At 36.8% G+C, this 15,335-nt stretch overlaps 1 protein-coding gene across 1 annotated transcript in view; it reads left to right on the top strand.

The window, feature by feature from the left end:
• The first annotated feature begins 15,215 nt into the window (after positions 1-15,215).
• The window catches only part of SOX30 (SRY-box transcription factor 30), a 30,411-nt gene continuing 30,291 nt past the window's right edge, over positions 15,216-15,335 (top strand). Inside the window, exon 1 of the mRNA XM_077780735.1 lies at positions 15,216-15,334. Within this exon, the coding sequence (XP_077636861.1) occupies positions 15,283-15,334 (52 nt within the window). The 5' untranslated portion in view covers positions 15,216-15,282. The remainder of the gene's footprint in view (position 15,335) is intronic.

Below are 15,335 nucleotides of genomic sequence, written 5' to 3'. Positions count from 1 at the left end.
ACAATAAATAAATAACTTGAAAAATTAAACCAAGAAGTTCCTTTTTTGTATATGAAATTGGGTTTTTAGAAGCCTCATTTCATTGGGGTATAAATAAATAACTTCTTTTTTCCTAGTAACTGCTCTCTCATCTCCTTTATTCATGGTTAGCAATTCCCTTAAAGAATCTTGACCAGATCCCATAACTTTTCAGTAGGTGAAATGTATTAATATTGGTATTCAAATGTTGGTCAAGAGCACTGTGCTCCTCCAAATGCAGGCAACTCTCTCCCTTTCAGTCCTATTCTTCTATCAACTCAGTGTGAAGAGGTGGTTACAGTAGGTCTGGTTCTGGCTTCTTTAGCAAGCCCTTCAGGGAGGTAGCTGGCTTAAGGGCTTCTGAAAGTTAGAGGTGGGCTACTTTGCACTTAATGTTCTCAGCTTTAGGCCTTTGGTATAATTTAAGAACAGGAAAAATTGCACCCAACATTTTGTTTATCAGTTTGAGTTGGATCAAAAGCAATTCACAGAGGTAAGATGAACTTGAAAGTGAATAGGATGACCTTTAGATAAATTCAGGAGTATGAGTAATATATGCAAGGTAGACTGAGGTACATTAGGAGACCCACAGAGATGGAAAGTAGGGAGTGGAAAACAAACTATAAGAGACAAAATCAGACTAGAGGATATCAGGCACAAGGTAAGGACTTTTGCCTTGCTCTATCTAATGGCGTTTTAGGAAAATTAATCTGGCTATGGCATGAAGGGTACATGAGGGGAAAAAAAAAAACCCAGAGGAAGTTAGGCCAACTGAGAATTTATTTTAACATTTCAGATATGCAGTGCTGACTAAAAGGAAGATATGGGTGAAGAAACAGAAAAGAATTTGGCATCCATAAAATGTTTTGAGGTCCTAAATCACAAAAATCTTTAATCCTTTTTAGAAAAGCCAAGACATTAAGATATCTTGAAATAATTACAGATATTATTATTGATACAGAGACAGAATCATGTTCAATGAAGTATAAATTCTACCATATAACAGAGTTATTTATAGGGCTGCATCTTGAGTGCTCCATAATGATTTATTTGGCCCTGAATGGACCATAAGTTGGTAGTGAGTTGATACAGGCAGATATATTTCAATTTAATTTTTTCCAGTGACTGGGCTGCTTTATTGAAAAAAAGTATTTGAAATCTTCACGCCTATCTAAAAGTGGAATCTGGAATGTGAACTGCCTTTCTGTATAGCTTATACTGTTACTCATTCTTAAGTGAAGGAAATTAAAGGTAAAAGAAAATCCATTAAGTAATTTGCTTGGGAAGAATTACTTCCTAATCTTAGTTCAATGAGATCTTCTTTTCCATTTTAACTATGAACCCCTACATAACAAATTGATTTTTATTACTGGCTCTGGCTAATTGGGGATCAAAAGTGGTTCCTAGAACACTAACACACAGAATTTCACCTCTAAATATTTTCTGACACAGTTTGCCTTTGTTTCTGTGGAGAAACATAACTTTGGGAAGAATATTCAAAGGATTTCAGAGACTGAACCACACTGCTTCACTGACACTGCATGTATTTACACCATTTAAGGAAATCTTTTCTCTCTGTGATATTTTGTTTATGAAGATCACTACTTAAGAACATGTTCTTAGGCAAAATCTCACAAATTACTGCCCCCTTTGACTCATCGTAGATGCAGTCTTGAAGTTACCCTCCTCTTTAAATTACTACATTTAAAAGCACAATTCTGTAATTATAGAATTTCAGGATGAGTAACTGCAATATAAATTAGGATCAGACTGACTCTCTTTATATAAATATAACCAAAGTATCTTCACTCTTGAACTATATTTAGGCTTTGTTTTATACATGTTTGAATATGAACATCATCTTTTCCATTTCCATACTGAATTTGGGCCAGACTTATCTTCATTTTCCCAGTCAACAGGCTGGAAAATTTGGGATCATTGTTGGCACTTCTCTGTTTTCCTTCAATAATAATAGTTAGAATGTTTATTAGATGCCAAATTATTTATTGAGCCTTTACATAGAACATTTAATAATACACTCCAAACAATTCTTTTAGGTATATACTGTTGTTATCCCCATTTTATAGCCTTATAGAGATTAAACTATTTGTCCAAGATCACACAGCCAGTAAATGGTATAGCCAGGATAGAAAGCCAACATGTAATGCCAGAGCTTATGTTCTTAACCATTTTTTTACAGTGACTCCTAATAACATAACATGGTTTATAGATTTATCCATTCAATTACTTATTAATTTGTTTATTCATTGCCCAAACACTTCTCAAGCAGCCATTCTACAGACACTGTAGAAGTTGCTAGAAATTGATTAAGACAAGGTCCCTACACTAACAATTTCAGGAGAAAAACCTGTTAACAAAAAATTAAAAAGTATATTACAAATGTTTAACAAATGTTATTTTCATTCCCTTTCTATCAATTTGGATGCTTCTGGCTGCAAATAACTAGAAGACTGACTAACAGAAGCTTAAACAATCCAGAAATTTACTTATAGCCTATAGGGAAGTTGAGTTTGGCAGTTCCAGGGCCCATCCAGTGGCTCAATGATGCCATCAGGATTGGAACACTTTTAATACTTGGGAAATGGTTTTTTGCTTTACTGTCCACACCATATCAGAGAGATCTCTCCTCATGTTCACAAAATGGCTGCCACAGTACCAGATATCATGTCCTGGTACTATAACATCTAAAGCAGAAAGGAAGGAGATAAACATAAAAAAACTTTTTTGTATATCTGCTCCCTCTTCTATTAGGGAAAATGGTTTCCCTCAGAAATATCCAATAGCTCCTTATGTCTCAGTGGAGAGAACTTGGGTCATGTGCTCACTTCTATACCAATCTCAACTAATGGAACAGTACTTGGGACAGTAAAAAAGCAAGGTTTTGTTGTAAGGAAAAAGGGAGAATGGTGAAAAAGTAGGCAACCGAGAGTGTTTACCATACCCCTTTTCCAATATGAATGCCAAAATAGAGGTATATAAAAAATACTGTGAAAGAATAGATTTAAAAAATGTTTCACTCTGCCTATGAGAACTGGAGATACCTTTTTAAGGAATGGTACATTTTAGCTGAGTCTTGAAGGGTAGATGGAAGTGTACCAGACAAAGAACCGTATCTCAGAATATCAGAGACAACAGACCTTAAAGAATATCAGAAAAAAAATTACATTCAACATGTACATCTCCTTCACAGTATTTTCCAAATCTACCTCATTTCTTTCTAAGACCTCTGCCTCTACCCAAGTCAAAGCCAACAGTGCTTGAGGCTCTGTGCTTTGGCCAGTAGTGATTTTATGTGGCAGGAGATCGAAGATAATAAAAATACAAGAACCACATTTTTGCCAGCTGACCAAATGCTCTTTTGACCAAACAAGATAAAAAAGGACACAGTAGGTACACTGTGAGGGACCTCAAATATTTGTTCCTTTCCCAGCTATCTTTCTCTCTTTTTCTATCTTCCCCTTTTATTAATTATCTTACATTCTTATTTTAGAGAATGCCAAAATTGAAAAGCTAGAACTTTGATTCTTCTGATAATAATAAAATAGAAACTGTAGGATACCATGTGATAGAGACCAAAAAGCTCCATTTGCTCTTTATCCAGGACTAAAACTGTGTTAGTAATCCTTCCTTATGTAACAAATTATTCTAAAACTTAGTGGCTTAAAACAACAACAAACAACAGTATGTATTGTCTCACATAGTTTTTGTAAGTCTGGAATTCAAGAGTAGCCTCGCTGAGTGATTTTGGATTGGAGTCTTTCATGAGGTTGCAATTAACATGCCAGCTGGGTGTGTAGCCATCTGGAGGCTTGAATGGGGCTAAATGATCTGCTTCCAACATAATTCACTTATGTAGCTGTTGGTGGGAAGCTGTAGTCCTCTCCATGTACCTACTTCATTGGGCTACTTGTTACATGGAGACAGGCTACAGTAGCAGAGAAAACATAGATGGTTAGATGGAGTTAGGATAACCAGATATGAAGTGAACTCAAATCGTTATTTTACATCACATATAAAGGAAAATCACACACAATAAAGACCTAAATATGAAAGGCAAGACTATAGAACTAATGGAAGAAAATATAAAAGAATTCTTTGGAGAAACTTGAGGTGGGAAAATGTTTTCTTTACTCTTTCTTTCCTTTTTTCTTCTCCTTTCTTTCTTTCTTTCTTTCTTTCTTTCTTTCTTTCTTTCTTTCTTTCTTTCTTTCTTTCTTTCTTTCTTTTTCTTTCCCTCCCTCCCTCCCTTCCTTCCTTCCTTCCTTCCTTCCTTTTGGAAGGGAGAGAGTGTGTGAGAGCAGCAGAGAAGCAGGAGGGAATCCCAAGCAGACTCCATGCTCAGCATGGAACCCAATGCAGGGCTCTATCTCACGACCCTGCAATCATGACCTGGGCCAAAATCAAGAGTCAGACATTCAACCAAATGAGCAATCCAGGTGCCCCAGGAAAATATTTCTTAAACAAGACTCTAAAAGCACAGATTATAAGGTAAAATAATGATGGATGCAACTGCATTAAGGATTCCTGTTCAACAGAGGATATTAGAGATAAGTGAACAGATGGGTCACACACAAGAAGATACTTGCAACATTTAAAGATCTATAATAAATAAGAGACTCCTGTGAATCAACATGGAAAAAGCAGGGAACAATAATACAATGATAACTGATTTGAATATACATAATTACTAATTGAGAAGGCTAAAAGACTAGTAAGCTTATGAGGAGATGCTCAACCTTTCTAATGATCAGAGAAGTGCAAACCAAAACAATCAGACATTTCTATACTCCAATAAGATTGGCAAAATGGTTGAACAAAACCAAGTGTTGGTAAAAAAAAAAAAGAAAGAAAGAAAGAAAGAAAACAGGAAATACTTGTGTGTGCTGCTATTATGAGTTTGAAGTCGAATAGACACCCGAGAGAGCAATCTGTTCATTAGTGAAGTGGTGTGTGTACATTCCTGGAACCTAGCAATCCCACCCTTGGGTGTATCTGCAGAGAAACTGTTGTACAAGTTTATGGGGGGTGGGGACATATCCAGGACAACACTGCTGGTGGTAGGAGCTTGCTGGAGGCACCCTAAGAGGCCATCAGTAGAGCGATGCAGAGGTAAAAAGTGCTTGACAGAGTCCAGAATTCAGGAGCTCAGAACCAGATGTACCTGTATGACATGGGCAGATCATTCTACATATCTTTCTGCTTTATAAGGGCAGAAAGTAGATCAGTAGTTTCCAGGCACTGGCAAAGGGAAAATGGGGAGTAACTACTAATGGCTTTGTGGTTTCCTTTTGGGATGATGAAAATATGCCAGAATCAAATAGTGGTGATTGTTACACAATGTTGTGAACATACTAAAACCCACTAAATTGTACACTAAAAAATAAGTTAAAAAATCAGTAAACACATCCACTGGAAAAATACAGATAACCCAGAAGAAATTTTAAAAATTATGCTAAATGAAAAAAAGAGTCTGTATCTAAGATGATATGTGTGAATTAAAAAACAAATACATGTATCCACCAAACACTATATATCACTCAATGATACATATATAACCAAAGAAACACTAAATACATTAAAGTGGTTACCTGGGGAATGGGGGTGAGGGAAAATAGAATTGGAATGGGAATAGAAAATGGTGAATAAAGAAGTGTCAGAGAATAAAAAAAATAAAACAGGAATGGGGACTGCAGTAGACAGACTAATGCCCCTCCAAAGACATCCATGTACTATAATCTTAGGAACATATAAATATGTTACCTTATATGGCAAAAGGAACTCTGCAGATATGATTAAGTTAAAGATTTTAAAATAGGGATATTATTGTAGATTATCTGGGTGAGCCCAATGTAATCATAAAGATACTTAAAAGATAGAAAGGGAGATAAATGAGCCAGAGAAGATGACGTAATGATGGAAGGCAGGGGGCATGGAAGGTCAGAGTGATGCATTTGTTGGCTTTCAAGATGGAAGAGGTCGATGAGCCAAGAAATGTGGCCAACCTCTCAACAGTGGGAAAATCAAGAAACACATTCTTCCCTAGAGCCTCCAGAAGGAAAGCAGCCTTACTGACTTCTTGGTTTTTGTCCCATGTGACCTACTTCAGACTTCTGACCCCCAGAACTATAAGGTAATAAATTTGTGCTGTTTTAAGTCATTAAATTTATGGCTCCGACAGCAATAGGAAATTTACATGGGGACTTGCCCATAGTAAAGTTAATATTCTGCCGGAATTACAGAGAATAATAAACTCAATTATCTGTACTGAAAGTCCAAAAAGAAGGGAAAAAAGTCCACTTTCCCCCATAAACAATTGTACTTGGTTCATTCTGTATTTGTTCTAAGAATTAGCATGTTGTGGCAATTCTAACCTAAAATTTTTAAAATATAAGTTTAGTCAAATTCATTTCACAATTTTGTAAGGATAAAAGACACCCCTTTCCCACCAGTTACTATGGATATTTGGCTCCTGTCTATATTAACTACTTGGGCTGCCACAACAAAAAACACAGGCTGGGCGGCTTAAAAAACAGTCATTTATTTTCTCACAGTGCTGGAGGCTACAAGTCCTAAATCAAGTTGTGGCACAGTTCATTCTTGGTGAGAGCTCTCTTCCTGGCTTACAGATGACTACCTTCTTGCTATGTCCTCAGATGGCCTTTCCTGGGTGTGTTCTCAAAGAGGGTGGGGAAGAAGATAGAGCTCCCCAGATTCTCTTCTCATAAAGACACTAATCCTATTGGATTAAGGCCCCACCCTTATACCTCATGCAAACTTATTTACTCTCTAGAGATCCTATCTCCAAATACAGCCACACTAGGCATTAGGGCTTCAGCATATGAATTTGGGGGGTCACAATCATTCAGTCTATAATAATGGTTTGGTGGGTTCACTTTAAGTAATCTTAAGGGACATTTTTGTGACCTTGGACAGTGCTGTTATTAATTTAAAATTTCTGTTAAAAAGATAAACTGTGTAAGAGAAGAGAAATTACTTGTTTTATCCCCTGTTACATTGCTAGTACCTACTACAGAGCTTAGCACATTTAAGGGGTTCATTAAATATTTTCTGAATGAATAAATTAATCAATCAGTGAATGGAAATTCTCCTCGAGGCTTTTAGTCAATGAATGGTAGCAACCACACAAAAGAACCGAGCTCAGAACTTTCTGCTGCACATTCTCTCTTAGGAAAAGAGAAAAGAAATGGAAATGTATTAGTTTCCAAGGCTGCTGTAACAAAGTACTGCAAACTGAGTGGCTAAAAACAATGGAAATTTGTTCTCTCATGGTTCTAGAGACTAGCACTTTGTAATCAAGATGGAGGCAGATTGGTTCTTTCTAGAGGCTCTGTGGGAAAATCAGTTCAATATAGGACATTTTTCCAAAGAAGACATAGAGAAGACCAACAGATATGTGAAAAGATGCTCAACATCACTCACGATCAGGCAAATACAAATCAAAACTACATTGGAATATCATCTCACACCTGTCAGAATGACTAAAATAAAAAACACAAGAAACAACAAGTGTTGGCAAGGATGTGGAGAAAAGGAACTCTTTTACATTACTGGTGGGAATGCAAACTGGTGCAAACACTGTGGAAAACAGTATGGAGGTTCCTTAACAAGTTAAAAATAGAACTACCCTACTATCCAGTAATTGCACTACTGGGTATTTACCTAAAAACAACAACAACAACAACAACAAAACATGAATTCAAAGGGATATATCCACCCTTATGTTTTCTGCAGATTTATTTACAATAGCCACAATATGGAAGCAGCCTGTAACCATCAATAGATGAATGGAAAAGATGTTAGGGGTGTGTATGTGTGTGTGTGTGTGTGCGCGCACACACGCGTGTGCGTACATAATGGAATATTATTCTTCCATAGAAAAGAATGAAATCTTGCCATTTGTAATTACATGAATGGAGCTACAGAGCATAATCCTAGGGAAAAAAATAAATACCCTATGATTTCACTCATGTGGAATTTAAGAAACAAAACAAAAAAGCAAAGAAAAAAAAAGAGACAAAACAAGAAACAGACTCTTAATTATAGAGAGATAATTTAATTCTCTCTTAATAATTTAGTTCTCTCTTAATTTAGAAAGAACAGACTGGTGGTTACCAGAGGAGACGTTGGCAAGAGGATGGGTTAAATAGATGATGGGGATTAAAGAGTGCACTTCTTGTGATGAACACTGGGTGATGTATGGAATTGTTGAGTCACTATATTGTACACCTGAATGTAATATAGCACTGTATATTAACTCTACTGGAATTAAAAAATCATAGTCATTTTAAAATAATACATAAAAAATGAAAAAATAAAATAAAATAATCTCTATATCAAGTAAACATGATTTCAGGGGCACCTTGGTGGCTCAGTCGGTTGAGTGTTTGACTCTTAATTTCAGCTCAGGTCATGATCTCAGGTTCGTGGGATCAAGCCCTGCATCGGGCTCCCTGCTGAGCATGGGGCCTGCTTGTGATTCTCTCTCTCTGTCTTTCTCTCTCTTTCTATCTCCCTCTGTCACTCCCCAACTCACACATGCACTCTTTCTCTATATATAAAATATAAAAAAATTAAATTTAAAAATTTAAATAAAAAGTATGATTTAAGATAAATCTCTAAGTGTATAAGTGTATAGAAAGATATTCAAAAACATCTGAAATAATATTATGAAAATGCAATAAAATTCATTAAATGCAAGTTCACTGAAACTATAAAGAGGACAAACTGGCTCAACTACTGAATTTCAAAGACATATTTGCTTGTCCCAAGATGTACCATTCCATAATATATTCCTTTAAAGTTAAAAAAAAGTTATTAAACAAAAGGATGGAACCATAAAAAATAAAACAGATTGAAAGCAATTGTATGAGAAAAGGTATACAAAATAAACACTAACCATAAGAAAGCTGGAGAGGCTATATTAAAATAGATTTTAATAAAATTACTAGGGGGGCACTTGGGTGGCTCAGTCGGTTAAGCATCCAACTTCTAGTTTCAGCTCAGGTCATGATCTCACGGTTCATGGGTCTGAGCCCCACATTGGCTCCACACTCAGCACAAACTCTGCTTAGGATTCTCTCTCTTTCCTTCACTCTCTGCCCCTCCCCTGCTCACATTCTCTTTCTCTCTCTCTTTCTCTCTCTCAAAATAAATAAATTTAAAGAATTTTTAAAAATAGGAAAATCGCTAGAGTCAGAGAGGAATATTTCATAATGATGACAGGGTCAATTAGTCAAAAAGATACAGCAATTGCAAATAGCACCTAGTAAGAGAACTCTGAAATATGTAAAGCAAAAATTGATAACTTTGAAAGGATAAACAGACTATATTCAGGAATTATAGTTGGATATTTCAATATTTCTCTCTCACTAACTGACAATACTAATTCATAATATAACTAGACAGTAAACAAGAAAGGATATAGAATACTTGAGCAATAGTATTAAACAACTAGAACACTCCAACTAACCACAGTAGAATATACATTCTTTTCAAGTACATATGAAAGATTCTCTACAATATACCATATGCTAGGTGAAGGAACAAATCACAATACATTTATAAGTACTGTAATCATACAAAGTATGTTCTTTGACCATAGTGGAATTAAATTAGAAACCAATAACAGAAGGAAATCTGGGAGATTATTTGAAATTAAACAATATGCATCTAAATAACTCATGGATCAAAAAAGAAATCACAAGAGAAATTAAAAATATATCTACTGTATTAATAAAAACTCATGACATATCAAAATCAATGAGACACAGGTAAAGCAGTACACAGAGGGAAATTTATAGCCTTAAATGCTTAAACTAGGAAGGAAACGAGATTTAAAATCAATTACCTAAAGTAGAATGAAGGAAATAATAAAGACAATAGCAGAAATCAATTTTTTAAAAACCAGCAAAACAGGGGCGCCTGGGTGGCTTAGTCGGTTAAGCGTCCGACTTTCGCTCTGGTCATGATCTCGCGGTTTGTGGGTTCGAGCCCCATGTCAGGCTCTGTGCTGACTGCCAGCTCAGAGCCTGAAGCCTGTTTCAGTCTCTGACTCCCTCTCTCTCTGACCCTTCCCTGCTCACGCTCTCTCTCTCTCTCTCCTAGAAATAAATAAAACATTAAAAAAAATTTTTTTTAAACCAGCAAAACAATAGACACAATCAATGAAACTGACAGTGTTTTGAAAAAGATTTATGGAATTGATAAAATTTTAGTAAAATGACCACAAAAAAAGAGGATTCAAATTACCAAAATTAGGAATGAAAGAGGAAACATCTGAACCCTACAGAAATATTAAAGATTATAAAGTAATATTATAAATAGCCTTATGCCAATAATTTGACAACTTAGTTGAAATGAACAAATTTGCAGACATAAATGACCAAATTGATTCAAGATGAAATACAGAAACTGAATGGACCAATATCAAATAAAGATATTACATTATTTAATTCAAGTCCATATGACCCAGCAATTGCCAATTGCACTTCTGGTATTTATCAAAAGGATACAAAAATGCTGATTTGAAGGGCACATTCACCCCAATGTTTATAGCACCACCAGTAGCCAAATTATAGAAAGAGCTCAAATGTCCAATGATTGACAAATGGATAAAGAAGATGTAGAATATATATAAAATGGAAAATTACTCAGTGATCCAAAAGAATGAATGTTGCCATTTGCAACAAGATGGATGGAACTAGAATGTATTATGCTCAGTGAAGTAAGTCAGTTGGAGAAAGATAAATTATGATTTCACTCATGTGTGGAATTTAAGAAACAAAACAGATGAACATAGGGGAATGGAAGGAAAAATAAGACAAAAATAGAAAGGGAGGCAAATCATAAGAGACTCTTAAATATAGAGAAAAAAACTGAGGGTTGCTGGTGGGGGGGCTTGGCTAAATGGGCAAGGGGCATTAAAGAGGACACTTGTTGGGATGAGCACTGGGTGTTATATGTAAATGATAAACCACTAAATTCTAGTCCTTAAATAATTATTACAGTATATGTTAACTACCTTAGATTTAAATAGAATTTAAACATTTTAAATAAATAAAAATAAAAACACAAAAACAATAGATAAGAAACTACTTATGTAAGTTTAAAGTACTCTAAATGAATTCCAAGTAATGATTGTGACTCTAAACAAACTAGTCAATTAAGAACACAGTGCTTTAAAAAAATTATTAAAAGAATAAAAAATAAATAAATAAAGGCATGTCCAGGCTCAGATGGCTTTCTTTACTGGTGAATTCTATCAACATTTAAGGAGTTGATAATAGAAATTAAATACAAACCCTTTAAAAAACATAAGAGAACACTTTCCAGCTCATTTTACCCTGATAACAAAGCTACAAAGATATCATAAGAAATCTACAGACCAATGGGGCGCCTGGGTGGCTTAGTTGGTTAAGGGTCCGACTTTCGCTTAGGTCATGATCTCGCGGTTCGTGGGTTCGAGCCCCACGTCAGGCTCTGTGCTGACTGCCAGCTCAGAGCCTGGAGCCTGTTTCAGAGTCTTTGACTCCCTCTCTCTCTGACCCTCCCCTGCTCACGCTGTCTCTCTCTCCCTCTCTCTCCTAGAAAGAAAAATGTTTAAAAAAAAAAAAAAGAAATCTACAGACCAATACCCTTCATGACTATAAATGTTAAAATTCTTAAAAGAATAGTAGTTGGATCCAATAATGTATAAAAAGGATTACACATTATGACCAAGTAAGGTTTACCCAGATTAGCTTAACATCTGAATATCACTTAGTGTAATGCATATATTAATAGAATAAAGCAGGAGTCAGCAAATTAAAGCCTGCAGACCAAATCTGGTATGACTTTGTTTCTGTAAATAAAGTTTTGTTGGAACATAATTATTTCCATTCATTTACATGTTGCCTATAATTGCTTTCATGCTGCAATAGTAGAGTTGACTGATCGCAACTGAGATCATATAGCTCACAACACCAAAAAAATTTACTCTATGGTCCTTTCTGGAAAATGTTGCTGACCCTGGAATAAAGGAGAAAATGATACGGTCATCTCAATAGACACAGAAAATGCATTTGATAAAATCCAACAAACATTCATGATATAGCTCTCAACAAATTAGGTATAGAACAAAACTTCTCTAATTTGATAAAAAGCAGCTACATAAAACCTGCAACTAACATCATGCTTAAAGATGAAAGAATGCTCTCCCCCAATACTGGGTACAAAGCAAGGATGTCCACTCTCACCACTTCTATTTAACACTGGACTGGAGCTTCAAGCCAGTGCAACAGGCAAGAAATAAGTGAATATCATATCAATATACAACCAACTAGAAATGAAATTTAAAAAATAATTATATTCACAACAGTATAAAAGTATTTAGGAATAAATTAAACAAAAGAAGTGCAAAACTATAGACTGAAAATTACAAACCAATGTAAAGAAAAATTTAAGACCAAAATAAATGGAGATATGTTCCAAATCTGCAAATTGGAACATATTGTTAAGATATCTATTTTTCTCTGCAAGTGAATTGCAGAGATTCAATACAATTCTTATATAAATATCAACAGGCCTTTGTGTGTGTGTGTGGTGAAAATTGATAAGCTAATGTTAAAATCGATATGGAAATCCTGGGTCACCTGGGCGACTCAGTCGGTTAAGCATCCAACTTCAGCTCAGGTCATGATCTCACGGTTTGTGGGTTCGAGCCCTGCATTGGGCTCTGTGCTGACAGCTAGCTCAAAGCCTGGAGCCTGCTTCAGATTCTGTATCTCCCTCTCTCTCTGACCCTCCCCTGCTCACGCTGTCTCTCTCTCTCTCAAAAATAAATAAAACATTAAAAAATTTTAATTAAAAAAATCCATATGGAAATTCAAATGACCAAAAATAGCTAATATGGTTTTGGAAAAGAACTAAGTTTGAGGACTTATTTGACTTAATTTCAAAATTTCCCATAAAGCTGTAATAATCAAGACAGTATGGCCTAATGCTTCTAAGAAAAAAATGACAGAAAAACCTTTCTAACCTTAGGTTAGGCAAAGATTTCCTAGATATGATCAAAGGCATATAGACAAGTTTGACTCAATCAAAGTTAAAAGCTTTAGTAAAAGACATCATTAAGAATGAAACATGGGGTCCCTGGGTGGCTTAGTCAGTTAAGCATCTGACTTTTGATTTAGGCTCAGGTCATGATCTCACAGTTTTTTAGTTAAAGCCGTGCAGAGCATCCCTTCATAATAATTTTAATACAGTATATGCCTTTTCAACTTCATTTTCTCATGAATGCAGAGTAAAGCCTTCCATATGACATGTGGATCACAACACATTGCATGAAACAGACTTGAGAATCCAACCATTTTTTTTTTTGAAATTAAGCCAGACATTAGATCTACAGCGTCACTCTCTAATTTGGGGGAAAACATGGTTTTAGCATAAAAATGTGATGTGTTAACATGTATCAGTTTATTATTGATATTTTAAATGAATTAAGAACTAAATATTTTTTAATGTCTTTAGTTTTTATTTATAATATGGCAAATATTGATAGATAAAACCACAAATACCGATAAATAAAAGCACTTTGGAATCTTTGATCATTTTTGTGGGTGTAAAGGGTTCTGAGATAATAAAGTTTGAGAACCACTGCCCTTGTCTACCTTCAAGATATAAGAACTCCTCTTTGCCACATTTGACAATAGGGGATTAAAGAACTGGGGCAGGTCTTCTTGGAGAGATAACTTGTCTTGGTTGCAAAAATCATCTGCCTCAAGATAAATCTATAGATCTCATTCAGGACATCATTTAGAAATGTAGCAAATGTAATCAGAAATTTTGTTTCCCTGATGGTGAAAATAAACACAATCCTAGTAAAAGGAGAGGCGTGGTCATGGAAAGGACTTGGAGACTGCCTAGCACAAGAGTAAACTCTAAACATAGATAGTAATTACTGTTATTGCTAGATGATGGCAGTCCTTATTTATCTAACAAGTATTTATTGAATGCCTACTCTAAGCCAGGCTCTATGGACAGCACTGAGGATTCAATGATGAGCAAAACACTGTCCTCAAGGAGCTTACAGTCAAGGAGTCAGTCAATAATAAAATAAATTGTGTTACGAATTGTGGTAAGAGTTTTAAAAGAAGTAATGGGCATGGTGCATAAAGGAAATTTGCTCTGATTTCTCTGAGGAAGTGACAGTTGAGCTAAAATTTGAAAAACGCGCAGGGAGGAAGTAATGAGACACAAGAGAGAAACAGCATTGGGGTATTTTCAAAGCCCCTTAAAGTAGAAGGATGAGAGGGCAGTATGGCTGGAACCCACAGAGCCTAAGCCATTTGGGGCTTTACATGCTTTACAAAGACATTAGAACTTAATCAGGTGGTCAATGGAGAGCCAGGGGAATATTTAGGAGAGTGGGCTGTGACAGGGCTAGATTTGCACTTTTAAAAAGATCTCTGGCAGCTGGATTATAGTGGAACAAGGATGCAAAACGGAGACTAGTTACACAGCAGTATCCAGGTGAAAGATGATGGAAGCAGAATAATGGCGGTGGAAACCAAAGAAGTGGATGAATTTGGGATGTATTTTGCAAGTAGGGCCCAAAGAACCTGGCGATTAATTTAAAGTTATTGTACAAATGAGGGGGTTGCAAATCTCCTACCTTTCCCCTTGGCAGTGATCCGAAGCCCCCCACCCCCAGCCCCCACCGTGATGCAGGGGACTTCCGTGTATTCTGGCAGCGCAGCCCGCAAGTACAAGGCCCGGCTCCCCATCCCGCGTAAGGGACTCACTCGGCTTTATCTCCTGGAGGTCAGCGGCGTGGAACCGCACCGTTCCCTGGGCAACACCATTGTCAGGCTCTCCGGGCGGGGGAGGGGTAACTAAGGACAACGGCCGGAAGAGAACTCCGGAAGAGAGGCAAAGTCAGAGGGGAAAAATGGGCAGCACGTGCCACAGCCCCTGCCCTCGCCGGTGATTCGAGGACTCAGCACGAGGACAGAGAGAAGGACGGGAGGGGCCGGAGAATGCGCCTGTGATTGGAGGGCCGGGGGTAGCGGGACGCTTGTGATTGGGCGAGGCCAAGACGGAGGGCCGCTTTTTGAACCGCGTAGGGTTCTGGGTAGTAAGGCACTTGGAAGGGTCTTAACCGAAAGGGGGAGGGGGAAGGTCGCCAACAAACGGCTGAGCTCACAATCCGGGCTGGGACCAGGCCCGGGCGTCCCCATCCCCCCCATGGAGAGAGCCAGGCCAGAGCCGCCGCCTCAGCAGCGCCAACTGCCGCGGAC

Source organism: Crocuta crocuta, unplaced genomic scaffold (genome assembly GCF_008692635.1).
Source record: "Crocuta crocuta isolate KB4526 unplaced genomic scaffold, BGI_CrCroc_1.0 scaffold343, whole genome shotgun sequence".
NCBI lineage: Eukaryota > Metazoa > Chordata > Mammalia > Carnivora > Hyaenidae > Crocuta > Crocuta crocuta.
This window is presented reverse-complemented; position numbering and strand designations above follow the sequence as displayed.